The following is a 17,221-nucleotide window of genomic DNA, read 5'->3' as shown; positions in this document are numbered from 1 at the left end:
CCTGCCACCTTAGGTGTACGTGGCTGGCGCCTTAGCCGGTTGAGCTATAGGCGCCGAGCCTGTGTGTTAACTTTTTACACACAGAGGTCTAACTTGTTAGAAGCTAACTTGTTAGTTGAGCTTTAAGATCATTTGAAGTAAAAGACTGAAAACTGCATTTCGCACTGTGCCTGGCAGATATTAGTATCTATTCATTAGTAGCATAGGCGTTCAAGAATCTACCTTTTAGCTAGCCCACCCATTAACTGAGAGCATGCACACTTTTTAAAAATTTATTTCTCATCCTAGCACTCTGGGAGGTGGAGGTGGTGAATTGCCTGAGCTCACAGGTTTCATACCAGCCTGAGCAAGTGCGAGACCTCAGCTTTAAAAAATAGCCAGATAAACTGCAACAACAACAAAAAATGGCTGGGCATTTTGGTGGGCGCCTGTAGTCCCAGCTACTCTGAAGGCTGAGGCAAGAGAATCGCCTAAGCCCCAGAGTTGGAGGTTGCTGTGAGCTGTGATGCCACAGCACTCTACCAAGGGCAATGAAGTGAGACTCTGACTCTAAAAAAAAAAAAAATTCTTCATCACTTATTTTCAGTAGCTCTACTAGGTATATATATGAGACACCTTGTCCTTTATCCATACTTACTGGGGAAGACTGGCTGGTCAATAAATAGATTGAAGAGAAGTATCTTTTTTTCTTTCTTTTTTTGAGACAGAGTCTCACTTTCTTGCCCTTGGTAGAGTACCATAGCATCACAGCTCACAGCACCCTCAAATTCTTGGGCTCAAACGATTCTCTTGCCTCAGCCTCCTGGGTAGCTGGGAATCCAGGTGCCCGCCTCAGTGCCTAGCTATTCTAGAGACATGGTCTCCCTCTTACTCAGGCTAGTCTTGAACTTATGAGCTCAGGCAGTCCACCTGCCTCAGCTTCTCAGAGTGCTAAGATTATAGGCGTGAGCCACCAAATAGGTGTTTTAGAAAAGCTGTAGCTTGTAAGGGACTTGTACTTTGTCTTACCAAAAAAAATGGGCAGAGTGATAGGGTTTTTTTTTCTTTTCTTTTCTTTGAGACAGAGTCTCACTATGTCACCCTCAGTAGAGTGCTTGGTCTCACAGCTCACAGCAACCTCAGACTCTTGGGCTTAAGCAATTCTCTTGCCTCAGCCTCTCAAGTAGCTGGGACTACAGGTGCCTGCCACAACACTCAGCTATTTTTTGTTGCAGTTGTCGTCATTTAGCTGGCTCGGGCTAGGTTCAAACCGGCCAGCCTCCATGTATGAGACTGGCACCATAACCACTGTGCTATGGGCACTGAGCCTTTTTCTTTTTTGAGACAGAGTCTCACTCTGCCACCCAGGCTGGAGTACAGATCATAGCTCCCTATAGGCTCCAAAATCCTGGAATGATCCTCCCCACTCAGCCTCCTTAAATAGTTAGGAATATAGACACACCACCATGCCTGGGTCATTTTTTTTTTTTTTACTTTTTGTAGAGACAGGATCTCTCACTATATTGTCCAGACTGGTTTCTAACTACTAGGTTCAAGCAATCCTCCTGTCTTAGCCTCCCAAAGTACTGGAATTACTGGTATGAGCCACCAAACCTGAGTTTGCTTTTTTTTTTTTTTTTTTGAGACAGAGCCTCAAGCTGTCACCCTGGGTAGAGTGCCGTGGCCTCACAGCTCACAGCAACCTCCAACTCTGGGCTCAAGCGAGTCTTCTGCCTCCACCTCCCAAGTAGCTGGGACCACAGGCGCCCACCACAACGCCCAGCTATTTTTTGGTTGCAGCCATCATTGTTGTTTGGCAGGCCCGGGCTGGATTTGAACCCTCCACCTTAGGTGTATGTGGCTGGCGCCTTAGCCACCTGAGCCACAGGCACCGAGCCCTGAGTTTGCATTGTTAAAAGATCACCTTCATGTTGTAATGGAAATACTAGATGAGATTGATCCTTGGGGTCAGGATCAAGCTGAGGTTTGATAATAGAGAAATCAAAAGATGAGGCCTCGTAGGTAATGACAAAGAAGATGCACATAAGATATTTAGGATATTGATTCTTAGATAGAAGCAGTTAAGATTTAGTGATACATTGGATGTACAGTGTTAGAGCAAATCTAGATAAGCTCCTTTTCAAAAAGAAACGTTTTAATTAAATACATGAATTTACTATCCCTTTTCCAGATTCGTGGTGCTCTTAATGCCATCAGAGGATTGGTTCCTGGCACGTTAGAAGGGAAGCCCAAAGCTGTTGTTACTCACAGCAGTGGAAACCATGGGCAGGCTCTCACCTATGCTGCCAAATTGGAAGGTACTTGATTAATTTCTCAGGGTACCTGGTAGATCATCAGAATAGAGTGGAAAAGTGTCCTTAACTTCTGTGGTTATAGCTAGGGAAAATAAATTCCTAAAAAAGGCTCTGATTATAAGCAAAGTGAACATGAGTTTCTGTCCTAAATTTTCCTTACTTGTACTAACTAAACTGTTTTCTCATACTAGGGATTCCTGCCTATATTGTGGTGCCCCACACAGCACCCAACTGTAAAAAACTAGCAATACAAGCTTATGGAGCATGTATAGTATACAGTGGACAAAGTGATGAGGTAAGAACAGTGTTCAGTTTGACCAACTGCGCTTTTCTACCTTACTGAATGCTTCTCAGTTCCTTTGTTTTTCAATATTAGCACACCCAACCTTTTCTCTATATACACTCACTCAAATGATTTCATTCATCTTGTTTAAAATGCCTACAGGCCTGGTACCATGGCCTATAATCCTAGCACTCTAGGAGGCCAAAACAAGAGGATTACACTCAGGAGTTTGAGGTTGCAGTGAGCTATGATGCCACTGCACTCTACCCAGGGTGACAGCAAGACTGTCTCATAAATAAATAAATTACTTTAATTAAATACCACCTATAATCTAACAACTCCAGCCCTGACCTCTCCTCTAACACCAGACTTACATATCCAGTGGCTACCTGACTTTCCCATTTGGATGTCTTAAGAGTCCTCTCAGACTTATTGATGTCAATAACCAAACTCCTGATTTTACTCTCCCATATCATTCTCCCTCTAGTTTTCCTCATCTTAGTAAATGGCAACTTTTATACTTTTAGTTGTTCAAGCAAAAAAAAAAAAAAAATCAGTTGTTTTTAATAACTCTTACACCTCACATCTAAATCTCAGTCCTACTTTCAAAATGTTTCTGCAATCCAGCTATTTCTGTCTCTAGCATTACCACTCTGATTCAAACCAACATCAATTTTTTTTTTTTTTTTTTTGAGACAGAGCCTCAAGCTGTCCCCCTGGGCAGAGTGCCGTGGCATTACAGCTCACAGCAACCTCCAACTCCTGGGCTCAAGCGAGTCTCCTGCCTCCGCCTCCCAAGTAGCTGGGACCACAGGCGCCCGCCACAACACCCGGCTATTTTTTGGTTGCAGCCGTCATTGCTGTTTGGCGGGTCCGGGCTGGGGATTCGAACCCGCCACCTTAGGTGTACGTGGCTGGCGCCTTAGCCGGTTGAGCTATAGGCGCCGAGCCCCAACATCAATTTTTATCTAGATATAGTAGCCTAAGTCTGTGGTCCCTAACCCCTAGACTATGGGCCAATATTGGCCTGTGGCCTGTTAGGAATATGCCCACACAGCTAGAGATGAGCAGCAGATGAGAGGGAAGCTTCATCTGTATTTCCCACCACTCCCTATTGTTCGCATCACAGTCCCAGCTTGGTCTCCTGTCAGACCAGTTGGTGGGTTAGATTCTCACAGGAGCTCAAAACTACTATGTATGTGAAGGATCTAGGTTACACAATCCTTATGAGAATCTAATGCCTGATGATCTGAGGTAAAGCTAAGGACATTAACAACACATTTTGGGTGTCACTGTCTCCCACCACCCCCAGATGGGACTATCTAGTTCCAAGAAAAGCTCAGGGCTCTCACTGATTCTGCGTTAAGGCAAGTTGTATAATTACTTCATTACATAGTATAATGTAGTTAATAATGGAAATAAAATGCACAATAAATGTTAATACACTTTAATCATCCCAAAACACGCCCTACTCCCTACTACTCCATGGAAAAATTGTCTTCTAGGAAACTGGTCCCTGGTGCCAAAAAAGTTGGGGACAGCTGGCCTAAGTGGTCTTTCATCCTTGCCCCACTAGTGTTTTTAGGAGAGTAATGAGAGCTATCCATTTAACAAGTTAGAACTTGTCTCTTGTCAACTCAAAATCCTCCAAAATGGTTTCCCACCTTTTACACAGTAGAAACCAAAGTCCTGGCTTGGCGCCTGTGGCTCAAGTGGATAAGGCGCCAGCCATGTACACCCAAGGTGGCGGTTTGAATCCAGCCCGCGCCCGCCAAACAACAATGACGGCTGCAACCAAAAAATGGTCCTTACAATCATGTATGGCCTGATGAACTGGCCTATTCCTTTTTCTGACGTCATCTCCTATTTTTCTCTGCTAAGCACTCCATGCCAGCCGTACTACCTTCTTAGCAGCTTTTCAGAAATTTCAAGTACTCTACTCTGTAGCTTTTGCACTTGGTATTACTCTCTCCCTGGAATATCCCAGGGACTGCATTTATTCAAATCTGTTTAAATGTTACTTTATCAGAGGCTCTTCCTGGCCACCCTACATAAATTCCTTCTTTTTTTAGACAGAGCCTCAAGCTGTCCCCTTGGGCAGAGTGCTGTGGCATTACAGCTCACAGCAACCTCCAACTCCTGGGCTCAAGCGAGTCTCCTGCCTCCGCCTCCCAAGTAGCTGGGACCACAGGCGCCCGCCACAATGCCCAGCTATTTTTTGGTTGCAGCCGTCATTGTTGTTTGGCGGGTCCGGGCTGGGGATTCGAACCTGACACCTTAGGTGTACGTGGCTGGCGCCTTAGCTGGTTGAGCTATAGGCGCCGAGCCTCCTTCTTTTCCTATATAACCTAGATATTATTCCTTATTCCTATATAACCTAGGTAGTAGCCCACGCTTCTCTATCATGCACTCTAATCCTTGAGGGCAGGGACTATTTTGTCCACTATTTATTTATTTGTTTCAGAATAGTCTGGGGGAAAAAAAGCCAATAGTCAAGGACAGATGGTGTGGTAGCTCATGCCTATAATCCTAGCACTTCGGGAGGCCAAGATGGGTAGATTGCTTGAACACACAGGTTCAAGACCAGCCTGAGCAAGCAGAAGACCCAGTCTCTAAAAAATAGTCAGGTGCTGTGGCGGGCACCTGTAGTCCAGGTACTTGGGAGGCTGAGGCAAGTGAATCACTTTAGCCCAGTTTTCCACAAAGTGAAACTGTTTCCCCACCACCATCTAAAAAGGGCAGTGCCTGCAGCTCAGTGGGTAGGGTGCCGGCCACATGTACCAGGGCTGCCAGGGTTGGTGGGTTCAAACCCAGCCCAGGGCCTGCTAAAACAAAAAAATAGCCAAGCATTGTGGCAGGCACCTGTAGTCCCAGCTACTTGGGAGGCTGAGGCAAGAGAACTGCTTGAGCCCAAGAGTTTGAGGTTGCTGTGAGCTATGATGCTGAAATAAATTTGCTGGAAATGCTATTAAATGCAAATCAAGTAAGCTTAATTAATGTACTTTCAGTCCAGAGAAAATGTTACAAGAAGAGTTATGGAAGAAACAAAAGGCATCATGGTACACCCCACCCAAGAGCCTGCTGTGATAGCTGGGCAAGGAACAATTGCCCTAGAAGTGCTGAACCAGGTAAAACAGCCTAGCTCTGTTTAGCTACTGGTTAAACTATTAGGGTGCAGATACAATTATTTTATATGTACATCTAAAGCTTCTTATTGGCTCAGCACCTGTAGCTCATGCGGTTAAGGTGCCAGCCACATATACCAGAGCTAGCAGGTTCAAATCTGGTCCAGGCCTGCTAAACTGCAAGCAAAAAAGCCAGGCATTGTGGCGGGTGCCTGTAGTCCCAGCTACCTGGGAGGCTGAGGCAGGAGAATCGCTTAAGCCCAGGAGTTGGAGGTTGCTGTCATGCCACTGCATTCTACCCAGGGCGACAGCTTGATGCAAAAAACAAAAACAAAACAAAAAAAACCCTGCTTATTAATAGGTCTATTTGGGTGGTGCCTGTGGCTCAGTGGGTAGGGCGCCAGCCCCACATATCAAGGCTGGGGGGTTCAAACCCAGCCCCAGCTAAACTGCAACAAAAAATAGCTGGGCATTGTAGCGGGCGCCTGTAGTCCCAGCTACTCAGAAGGCTGAGGCAAGAGGATCACCTAAGCCTAAGAGTTGGAGGTTGCTGTGAGCTGTGATGCCACAGCACTCTACCTAGGGCAACAAAGTGAGACTGTCTCAAAAAAGAAAAGGGGCTCAGCGCCTGTGACTCAAGCGGCTAAGGCACCAGCCACATGCACCTGAGCTGGCAGGTTCAAATTCAGCCCAGGCCTGCCAAACAATGATGGCTGCAAACCAAAAAATAGCTAGGCATTGTGGCAGATGCCTATAATCCCAGCTACTTGGGAGGTGGAAGCAGGAGAATTGCTTGAGCCCAGGAGTTGGAGGTTGCTGTGAGCTATGATGCCACAGCACTCTACCCAGGGTGACAGCTTGAGGCTAGGTCTCCAAAAAAAAAAAAAGAGGCTATTTACACTTTATTTTCTTTTCACTAAAGGTTCCCTTGGTGGATGCACTGGTTGTACCTGTAGGGGGAGGAGGAATGATTGCTGGAATAGCAATTACAGTTAAGGTGAGAAAACTGGCTTCTCCCCACCTCGCACATAGGATTCGTTTCACATCATAGTACATTGTGGATACCTGTTCAAAATTCCTCCCAGAACAAAAGTAGTTATTATAATGAATGGCACCTTCATAGTCCTATCCCTGAATTCCATCTATCTCTCACACTCTACTATTCATACCAGGGGTAACACTTTCCCAAATAACCAGTAGTAGAACATGTGATCCAGGCAACTGAAGGCCAATATTAGACATACTATTTATTTATAAAGTGCTTAAGATCATATTTTCAATACATCCATCAAAGGGAAAAGCTCTTAATTAGGGAGAAATGTTATTACCTATTCTACTTATTTTAGACATGCCGGCAATGTCATGATTTGTTATCTTAATATTCTTCCTAGGCTCTGAGACCTAGTGTGAAGGTATATGCTGCTGAACCCTTGAATGCAGATGACTGCTACCAGTCCAAACTGAAAGGGGAACTGACCCCCAACCCTTATCCTCCAGAAACGATAGCAGATGGTGTCAAATCCAACATTGGCTTTAACACCTGGCCTATTATAAGGGATCTTGTAGATGATGTCTTCACTGTTACAGAGGATGAAATTAAGGTAAGGCTCCAACAGGAAAATAAATAAATGGTGTAATTGCTTGAGCAAAAGAACCCTCTGTTATAAGCAGTAGGTAACCCACAGAAACTTGACGAGGTGACTTGGTAACATGTGGGAAAATACCCTGGATTATGATAACTCTCTTGCCAGTAGAAGCAGTTAAGATGAAAGAAAAGCCTTGGCAGGCACATGTACCTAAAGAATAAGAAAATTCAAACCAGGTATACCTTCTTCTGGCCTTTATAATTAAACCACCTGAACTCCCCGCCTCCCGTCTCACTAATTCTCATTCCCTTCTGTACCAACAGTATGCAACCCAGCTGGTGTGGGAGAGGATGAAACTACTCATTGAACCTACAGCTGGTGTTGGAGTGGCTGCTGTGCTGTCTCAGCATTTTCAAGCGGTATCCCCAGAAGTAAAGAACATTTGCATTGTGCTCAGTGGTGGAAATGTGGATTTAACTTCCCTAACTTGGGTAAAGGAGGCTGAAAATCCAGCTCCTTTCCAATCTGTTTCTGTTTGATTTATGCAAAAGGAAAAGATGGGATCAGTGTCTATACATGCTTGAACATTTTGTTTCCTGGTCATTAACAACTTTCCATCTTTCCCTCTTAAATGTTTTTGAATGCTTAATAGAGAGTGGATATTTCAGTAAAGATTTAATAGTTTTTTGGATTACGTAGTAGTAGAAAAACTTTCATACTTAACTGAGACACATTATCAAGGCCAAGCAAAGTCTTTTGCAAATGGGACAACAGACTGATAGGCTAACATAGAAAACAAACTTTGCCCAATCACAACCTGTAGACTGTCATCCCTAGAATGTTAACTGGCACGAGCAAAACAGAATTTATTTAAATCCATCACTCCATGCCCACTTCAGGCACTGTTGAAGAAATATCACTTTTTACCCATGGTAGTGGTTCTGGTACATATGGATCATAAGTCCATTTGGGGAAAACTCGTTTATAGAGGTTCATCAGTACTGTGTCCTGAGATTTTAGCTTCCCATCAAAGCTACACTTCATGTGACCGTGAGTACCTAGAAAGAAAACAGAGCAAATTGGTCAAATTAAAAGACAAATTTAAAGCATAACCTCCAATCTAACAGTCATTTAGTTAACACTGAGAAATCTAGACAAGGTCCCAAATCCCACATTCTCTTACCTAAAGGCTCCTTGATGTGTCCTCTGCGACCCCACTTTGTTCTCAGTTCCACTGGTTTAAACCATAGCACATCCTCTTATAACACATAAAAGACCAAGATGAAGTATTTACCCACAAAATGTAAACCCAACCTTCATACCACACAGGCAATCAGATCCTATCATCCTTCTTCATACCTACCTCTATTGAAGAACATGTAACGTACTACTGCCATCTTAGTAAAAATTTTGAAAGGATGACCACTCAAAACAACTCTCTTGATCACCATTCTATCTGGATTGACTGACAACAGATGGCCTGTAGCAATGAGGCTGTGCATTCCTATGGGGCAAAAGCAAAGCAGGACGTCTGTTCCAGGAGGCTATAGGCCAGGGCCTTCATTTATTGCTCCAGTCTATCCTACTCCTTAAGCCATAGGCACCGTCCCCACTCCAGTCTATTTAAAGACTTATGTAAGATTTTATTGGAAAAACCTTAAAGTAACATTATACTATGCTGCCCTCCTGTGTCCATGGCAAAGATCACTAAATAGTATTCCTGCTAAGCCTGTCCCTAGAACCTATCCTAAACACAGCACTCAGAGCAGCTTCCTCCAATTAGCTAAGGTTTGCAAGCAAGCGGCAGTTTGTCATCCCTGCCCTAGACCTAGGATGAAGTAGTAAACTCTTCAACCTCATCGATAGGTTCTTGGAAACTTGTGATGATAAGTGAAATAACATACTTATAACAAAAACCAATGTTTTTCTTCACCAACATTATATTAATCAAGGACCTGCTGTATGGCTTTGCATCCATAGCACAGTGGTTATGGCACCAGCCACATATACCAAGGGTGGCAGGTTCAAACCCAGCCCAGGCCAGCTACAACAACAACAACAACAAAAAAAAAACAGCTAGGTGTTGAGGCGGGTGCCTCTTGGGAGGCTAAGGCAAAAGAATTGCTTAAGCCCAAGAGTTTGAGGTTGCTGTGAGCTATGACACCACAGCACTATACCAAGGATAACATAGTGAGAAAAAAAAAAGGACCTGCTATATGTCCTTTTGCTCACAGTCACAGTTTCTAAGACTTTGTTGATGAGGTTAAGTAAGAACTTACTATATTTTGAAAATTGTCATTACCTTCTCTGTCCCATTTGGCTCCCAAATCTACATACGGAAGAGAAAATAGTATTAATCTGATAAGGCCCTATAGGCCTGTGAACTCAATCAAAGCAACTTACCATTGCTTTTCTGCTTGAAAAGCAGCACAGATGCAGGAGGAAAAGTGATTGGAGCATATACTGTCACCACCAGGGACACATCAGCAGTCAGGAACCTCTGAAATTTATGTTTGTCCGCTGCCATATCAAGAGTTAAAAAATAAAAACCAAAAAATCTTGAAAAACCACAGGTAATCCAGGTCTGTGAAAGGCTATTATTTCAACTATTAAACCTAAAACAGTTTGTATTTCTCTACCCCACTAGTTCTCAAAAATCTTTCCTGTATCAATACAAATAAAAATGAGAGTCTTATCAGTAATATTTTTTATCAGAAGGCAGAACCTTGGAGCAAGGACTAAATTTGGGATTTGAAAAAGTTCTCCAGGTGATTATGCTGCCCACCATCCCTATTACATTTAGGAATTAATGCACTGTAGAGAATAACTACACTAAACAACAACTTAGTCTTAAGCAGGTATTATCAAACATTTTTTGTAAATGGAAAAATAGTAAATACATTAAGGTTTACAGCCATACAATTTCCTGTCCCAACTACTCAACTGTGCTACTTTTAAAAATAAAAAAATAAAAAAAACTCCAATTACTCTGCTTACAAAAATAAGCAGTAAGAGACAGATTTAGCTCAAAGGTCATAGTTTACTTGCCCTTGTATCTTAAGGACTACCCTGACCTTCTATTTTTACCTTCAATGTAACTTTCGTACCTTTTTTAAATACTAAAATTATAGGAAAATAAAGTATTTTAAGGGAAAGAAAAATTTTTCATTTAGACAACATGGTGAGCATAAAAATTATCTAAAACAGGAGGCGCCCGTAGCTCAGTGGGTAGCGCTGGCCATATACACTGAGGCTGGTGGGTTCAAACCAGCCTGGGCCAGCTAAAAAACAATGACAACTGCAAAGAAAAAAAAATAGCTGGGCGTGTGCTGGGTGCCTGTAGTCCTAGCTACTTGGGAGGCTGAGGCAAGAGAATCATGTGAGCCCAAGAATTTGAGGTTGCTGTGAGGTGTGATGCCATGGCATTCTACCCAGGGCAACAGCTTGAGACTCTATCTCAAAAAAAGAAAAAAAAATCCAAAACACTATTACTATGGTCTTCATTATCTTTCACCTATCGTTAGTTGAGTGAGCTAAGACGATGTTCAGAAGTCCCCAAGTTAGAGGCAACGCATCTTTCTATTCGTAGTATGTAGGAGTGCAATCATTTTTGTCACAAAACTCTTCCTCATCACTATTCTCCAAATTCTCATCCAGTCCAACATCTCAGAACCCATACCTGCTTTACCCAAATGTGGGCCACATCTAGTCTCTATCTCTTTACCCATACTGCCCTTTGCACACAAGACACCAAGGTTTCTACACTTTAACACACCCATTTTATAAAGCTGCTAACTCCCATTCCATCCCTATTCTGAAACATGGCAGAAAAGCCTTAGCACCACATAGAGGATCATCACTGGATGCTTCAGATAGGTTCAGACATTCTGCATAAAAAACATCACTGGCGGCTCAGCACCCGTGGCTCAAGTGGCTAAGGCGCCAGACATATACACCCAAGGTGGAGGGTTCGAATCCAGCTCGGGCCCACCAAACAACGACAGCTGCAACCAAAAAATAGCCAGGCATTGTGGCGGGCGCCTGTGGTCCCAGCTACTTGGGAGGCTGAGGCAGGAGACTCGCTTAAGCCCACGAGTTGGAGGTTGATGTGAGCTGTGATGCCATAGCACTCTACCCAGGGGGATAGCTTGAGGCTCTGTCTCAAAAAAAAAAAAAAATTATTAGCTTTTAAGCTTGAGTATTGAAAATACTTCTGAGAGATTGAAGAGTTTTGTTTTTCTTTTTTTGAGACAGAATCTCAAGCCGTTGCCCTGGGTAGAGTGCTGTGGCGTGACAGTTCACAGCAACCTTAAATTCTCGGGCTTAAACGATTCTCTTGCCTCAGCCTCCCAAGTAGCTAGGACTACAGGCGCCCGCCACAACGCCCGGCTATTTTTTGGTTGCAATTGTCGTTGTTTAGCTGGCCTAGGCCAGATTTGAACCTGCATGCCACAGTCTATGTGGCCAGCGCCCTACCCACTGAGCTACATGCCAGGCTAATTTTTGTTATAGTTGTCACTGTTGTTTGGCAGGCCCAAGCTGGGTACGAACCCCTTAGCCCTGATCTATGTGGCTGGAGACAGAAGATTTTCAAACGAGGTATTGTGCACCCCTCCACCCAAGTCACAGTTCTCAAAAGACAGTAAGATGTACAAGAACCCAGAAGCTTCTAACACTGCTAACCTGCAGTATGCTGAGAGAATAAAGGTGAGGCTCGGAAGCGCCTGAACCCACAGTGGAAGATCAGCTCCTCTTTGGCTTTCACAGGTTCAGTGTTGCCAGGGTCCCGTCTCACTACCATATTCAAAACCGACATCTGAGGTCAAAGTAAGGAAAGAAAAATTTTGTAGTTCAGTCAGTAATACAATAGCCTAATCTGAAAGAAGATAAACCAAACTAGCAGATTCAGATTTTCTCTAGGAACTGTTAATTAATGGTGGCATGTAGATGATTTATTTTTTTTGAGACAGAGTCTCACTTTGTCACCCCGGGTAGGGTACAGTAACGTCATAACTCACAGCAACCTCAAACTCTTGGGCTCAAGCAATCCTCTTTTCTCAGCCTCCTGAGCAGCTGGGACTACAGGCGCCCACCACAATGCCCAGCTAGTTTGAGTCTGGGTCTTGCTCTTGCTCAAACTCCTAAGGTTAGGTGATCTACCCACCTCTGCCTCCCAGAGTACTAAGATTACAGGCGTGAGCCACCATGCCCTCCTTTTTTGGTTTTTTTTTTTTTGCAGTTTTGGGCCAGGGCTGGGTTTGAACCCGCCACCTCTTACACATGGGGCTGGCATCCTACTCCTTTGAGCCACAGGCGCTGCCCCACTCCATGCCCTCTTTTACCTCTATCACCATCATCTGAGTCAAACTCAGGCTGATCAGACCTTTCACAAACCCTTTTGTACCAGTTTACCTTCCCAAATCTAACATAAAAGAGCTCAACATCTGCCAGAAAAATCAGCAGCCTTCAAGTCATTCACTCACCACACAACTCAAAACTGCATTAACTCAAACCCCTTCTTCACCCCTTCCTTACCCATACTGACCCAAACACCTGTTATACCCCTCAACATACACAAGTATTGCCCACTAAGAGAAAAAAGATCTGTACCTTGGCATACATCTTTATTTCTAGGGCTGCCAACCCTTGTTTAAAATCTGATCTGGAAAATAGACTTATCTCAGAGAAGTCTCAGACACAAAAGGTTTGCATCACTGAGATGCTTCAGACAGGTTCAGACATTTTTTCAAAGTCATCATTGACTTCTCTACTATCGTGATTCCTAACCATAGAGGCAGAATTTCCACATCCCTATAAGCAAAGTAGCAGTCACATCAACAGAATTTTAGACTTTCAAGACAGAAGTGGGTTGCAAAGTTTTGAAACGCCTTATTTCCCACAAGACACTAATTTACCTTCTGTTCATGAGGTAGCAAAGAAAATGCAATTAAGGGTGCTCCTTGTCTGAAGTATTCTACCACTGAGATTGGGACTTCAGAGATATGAAGTGTGACATACCAGCCGACCTGCCATAAGAAAGCAGAAAACAATCATAAAGTTACTCTTAAAAGTTCCAATAATGAAGAAGGATTTCTCCAATGATAAAAGTGTCAAGCCTCTCAGGTTACCTTTTAAAGTCAACCCTTTTGTCCTTCAAAATGCTTTAGTTACCCGTATTCACCTTTTTTCCTTAACATGTTTTATACCTCTTTGTTCCCAATGTTACTCTTCCTCTTACAGATGACTCAGTGTCCCCTCTAACTCATCTAAGGGCAACACAAAACTAAGAAAGGTACTTCATTCTCATACCAAGAGGGGTGAAATAGGGAGTGCACTGACAGAAGCAAATGTCAGTGCTTAGGGAGTGCACTGACAAAAGCAAATGTTAGTGCTTTTGGACTAGATGGACAAAGGAAGGTAGATACCTCAGCTCCTTCAACCTCTTTTTCCTCAATCTCTTTAAAGATGCTTTTCCTAGTATTAGTAAAGTTCTGAAACTGAAAGATCCGAGCATAATCTGGAGGAAGGTTTTCCTTAGGATCCCATGGAGATGTCCGGAAACTTTTGAGGCCTCTGTATTTCTGAAATCTAGAATATAGATTTTAAAGAAAATCAAGTCAGATTTATATGATGCTACATCAGTGTTCTCAACCTTCCTAATGCAGTTGCCCTTTAATACAGTTCCTGTGGGCTGCGACCCACAGGTTGAGAACCGCTGTGCTACACTCCAGTCACTTGTAAAATGGCTACGGTTGGCCTGGCGCCTGTAGCTAAAGTGGCTAAGGTGCCAGCCACATACACCAAAACTGGTGGGTTCAAATCCGGCCTGGGCCCGCCAAACAACAATGACAACTACAACCAAGAAATAGCCGGTGTTGCGGTGTGTGCCTGTAGTCCCAGCTACTTGGGAGGCTGAGGCAAGAGAATCACTTAAGCCCAGGAGTTGGAGGTTGCTATGAGCTGTGAGGCCACGGCACTCTACCCAGGGCGACAGCTTGAGGCTCTGTCTCAAAAAAAATTAAAAAATAAAAATAAATAAAATGGCTACAGCTCTAGCTTCAAGAACTCTAATCACTATCTCTACTTAAACCAAGACCAAACTCCAAAACAACTCATAAACAATTATATCAGAACCAAACCCAAGCTTCTCACAGACAAAGGACAGAGATTTACAGTGGCTCCTTGTTGCCTGACAGGGAGTGGCTCTTTAACCTGACAAACAAAATCCTTGGCATAGTCCTTCCTCTCTGATACCCAGCATGAACTCTATGGTTTTAGTCAGACTTAACTTCCAGAGCAGATGTGATCTTCTACATCTTCGTGCTTTTGCAGTTCAATGCAAACCCCTCGAAACCTCCTAAGGTTATATACCTCAATTGAATATTAATTAGCTCCTACAGAAGTATTTGCCTTCATTAAAGTCCTATAACATTAGTCTATACCACTCTAGAACTTAATTATATATTATTTCCTGTATATATTAACTTCTGATACAAAATATTAGTCCTTCAGAAGTAAGAACAACGTGTTTTTCTTCTTTTGTATCACAGTGACAGAGTTTTAAGCCAAACAAGTTTTAAATAAAAACTTATTGATTCAATTTAGACTTGTTGACAAACCGAATTCTAGCAGCAACATCACGGGGGGTGTCCACTTCATCCGGAAACATCTCTTCCAGTCTTTCTTGTTTATATTTCTCCAACATTTTTTCCTCAGCCGCTTCATCTATTTTCTCATCATACAGATCATCACGTACAGACTCCCCTATAGTCATAGTTTCACATTCCTCCTCATCTTGCTCACTACTCTCATCCTATGGAATAAAGGATTATAGTTATTTCAGAAAAAACTCACATTTGTCTCTATCACAAAAGCCATTAAGCTAAAAAAATAATTTTACTGGATACCTATTCCCAACAAATATAAATTCTAAGAGATACTGAGTTTTTTTTTTTTTTTTTTTTGATGCCCTGGGTAGAGTGCCATGGTGTCATAGCTCACAGCAACCTCCAACTCTTGGGCTCAACTGATCCTCTTACCTCATTTTTTCATTTTTAGTAATTGGAGTCTCACTCTTGCTCAGGCTAGTCACTAACTCGTGACCTCAAGTGATCCACTCGCCTCTGCCTCCCAGAGTACTCAGATTACAGGCTTTAAGTCACTGTGCCCATTCCAGAGTCTCTTTTTTTTTTTTTTGAGACAGTCTCACTACATCACCCTGGGTAGAATGCCATGGCATCACGGCTCACAGCAACTGTTAACTCTTGGGCTTAAGGGATTCTCTTGCCTCAGCCTCTCACGTAGCTGGGACTACAGGTGCCCAGCTCACAGCAACTGTAAACTCTTGGGCTTAAGGGATTCTCTTGCCTCAGCCTCTCACGTAGCTGGGACTACAGGTGCCCACCACAATGCCTGGCTATTTTTTGGTTGCAGTTGTCATTGTTGCCCCAGCTGGCCCAGGCTAGGTTTGAACCTACCAGCCTGGGTGCATGTGGCTGACACCATATGTGATCCCTCCACACGCCGGTGACTGGTCAGCGTGATCCCTCCACATGCTGGTGACTATTCAGTGTGAGTCCTCCACACGCTGGTGACTGGTCAGCGTGATTCCTCCTTTTTCTTTTTTTTGAGACAAGGTCTCATTATGTTGCCCTTAGTCGAGTGTGTGGTGTCACAGCTCACAGTAACCTCAAACTCTTGGGCTTAAGAGATTCTCTTGCCTCATACTCCCAAGTAGCTGGGACTACAGGCACCCACCACAAAGCCTAGCTATTTTTTTTTATTGTAGTTGTCATTGTTCAGCTAGCCCAGGCCAGGTTCAAACCCACCAGCCCTGGTGTATGTGGCGGGTGCCTTAATCACGGAGCTACAAGTGCTGAGCCAACAGCCCAGAATAATTCTTAAGAAACGGACCACACACACACCTCAAAATTAGGAGTTACAGTTTGCCTTGCATTTGGAGATGTACACAGAAGTGGTCTAAGGGCCCATTTCTTTCTTTCTTCTTTTTAAAATATTTTATTTATTTATTTATTTTTGTTGCAGTTTTTGGCCAAGGCCAGGTTTGAACCCTCTACCTCCAGTATACAGGGCTGGAGCCCTTCTCCTTGAGCCACAGGTGCCGCCCTAAGGGCCCATTTCTTTACCTGAGATTCCTCTTCCATGAGATCCTCATGTTCTGTAGCATCATATTCATCTCCTTCCCCACCACTTCCACCATCTTCATCTAAAATCCATTCAGCTTGGTAACTGGATGTTCCTTTGGGGACCTTCTTTACCACTCTGGAGCTTTCCTTCACTGTAAAAGCCCAAACAAATTAAACAATTAACATATACCACCTTTCCCCTATTACTCTGGTTATTCTCAGGTAGGTCAATCCTACTCTTTTCTTTTTTTTTGCAGTTTTTGGCTGGGGCTGGGTTTGAACCCGCCACCTCCGGCATATGGGACCGGCACCCTACCCCTTTGAGCCACAGGCGCCACCCAATCCTATTCTTTTTCTATTGTCTTTGTTTTCCTCATTCTCTCATCACCACCAAACATTAAAAAACACAAGTCATATAAAAACTAACTCCCTAGAATACTGCTATCAACACAGAAATCTCTAGCCGACCTTATGAATAGAACTACTTCCAAATTTAATTCACTTGTTTCACAACTAGCACTACTTATGCAGCTAAATAAACCATGTAAAGAATCTGATAGTTTTTTTTGCAGTTTTTGGCTGGGCCCAGGTTTGAACCCACCATGTCTGGTATATGGGGCTGGTGCCTCACTCCTTTGAGCCACAGGTGCCACCCAAATCTGCCATTTTTAATCTGTTCATTTTAACACAAGCAATAAATAAATAAATAATAGGCTCGGCGCCTCTGGCTCAAGCGGCTAAGGCGCCAGCCATATACACCTAAGGTGGCGGGTTCGAATCCCCAGCC

The 17,221-nt window shown here is 43.5% G+C and overlaps 2 protein-coding genes and 2 non-coding genes across 4 annotated transcripts in view; 1 reads left to right on the top strand and 3 right to left on the bottom strand.

Moving 5' to 3' along the window:
- Positions 1 to 7,831, top strand: part of SRR (serine racemase) — a 42,167-nt gene extending 34,336 nt beyond the window's left edge. The window contains exons 3-8 of the mRNA XM_003799083.2: positions 2,171 to 2,297; positions 2,486 to 2,589; positions 5,586 to 5,705; positions 6,625 to 6,699; positions 7,094 to 7,303; positions 7,612 to 7,831. Of these exons, the coding sequence (XP_003799131.1) occupies positions 2,171 to 2,297; positions 2,486 to 2,589; positions 5,586 to 5,705; positions 6,625 to 6,699; positions 7,094 to 7,303; positions 7,612 to 7,827 (852 nt within the window). The 3' untranslated portion in view covers positions 7,828 to 7,831. The remainder of the gene's footprint in view (positions 1 to 2,170; positions 2,298 to 2,485; positions 2,590 to 5,585; positions 5,706 to 6,624; positions 6,700 to 7,093; positions 7,304 to 7,611) is intronic.
- Positions 7,832 to 7,948: 117 nt separating this feature from the next.
- TSR1 (TSR1, ribosome maturation factor) overlaps positions 7,949 to 17,221 on the bottom strand; it is a 14,719-nt gene continuing 5,446 nt past the window's right edge. Inside the window, exons 7-15 of the mRNA XM_003799080.3 lie at positions 16,435 to 16,586; positions 14,908 to 15,101; positions 13,714 to 13,876; positions 13,204 to 13,314; positions 11,972 to 12,104; positions 9,692 to 9,808; positions 8,652 to 8,792; positions 8,472 to 8,546; positions 7,949 to 8,346 (exon numbers count right to left, since the gene is read on the bottom strand). Of these exons, the coding sequence (XP_003799128.1) occupies positions 8,168 to 8,346; positions 8,472 to 8,546; positions 8,652 to 8,792; positions 9,692 to 9,808; positions 11,972 to 12,104; positions 13,204 to 13,314; positions 13,714 to 13,876; positions 14,908 to 15,101; positions 16,435 to 16,586 (1,265 nt within the window). The 3' untranslated portion in view covers positions 7,949 to 8,167. The remainder of the gene's footprint in view (positions 8,347 to 8,471; positions 8,547 to 8,651; positions 8,793 to 9,691; positions 9,809 to 11,971; positions 12,105 to 13,203; positions 13,315 to 13,713; positions 13,877 to 14,907; positions 15,102 to 16,434; positions 16,587 to 17,221) is intronic.
- On the bottom strand, positions 11,111 to 11,204 carry LOC111728232. Its single transcript, XR_002775605.1, has one exon. It is a non-coding gene; the product is annotated as a small nucleolar RNA SNORD91 family (small nucleolar RNA).
- LOC111728231 lies at positions 12,967 to 13,058 on the bottom strand. Its single transcript, XR_002775604.1, has one exon. It is a non-coding gene; the product is annotated as a small nucleolar RNA SNORD91 family (small nucleolar RNA).

This window comes from Otolemur garnettii, unplaced genomic scaffold (assembly GCF_000181295.1).
Source record: "Otolemur garnettii isolate 467f Iridium unplaced genomic scaffold, OtoGar3 scaffold00145, whole genome shotgun sequence".
Lineage (NCBI taxonomy): Eukaryota > Metazoa > Chordata > Mammalia > Primates > Galagidae > Otolemur > Otolemur garnettii.
Note: the sequence above shows the minus strand (reverse complement) of the source record. Positions and strands in the feature narration are given on the sequence as shown.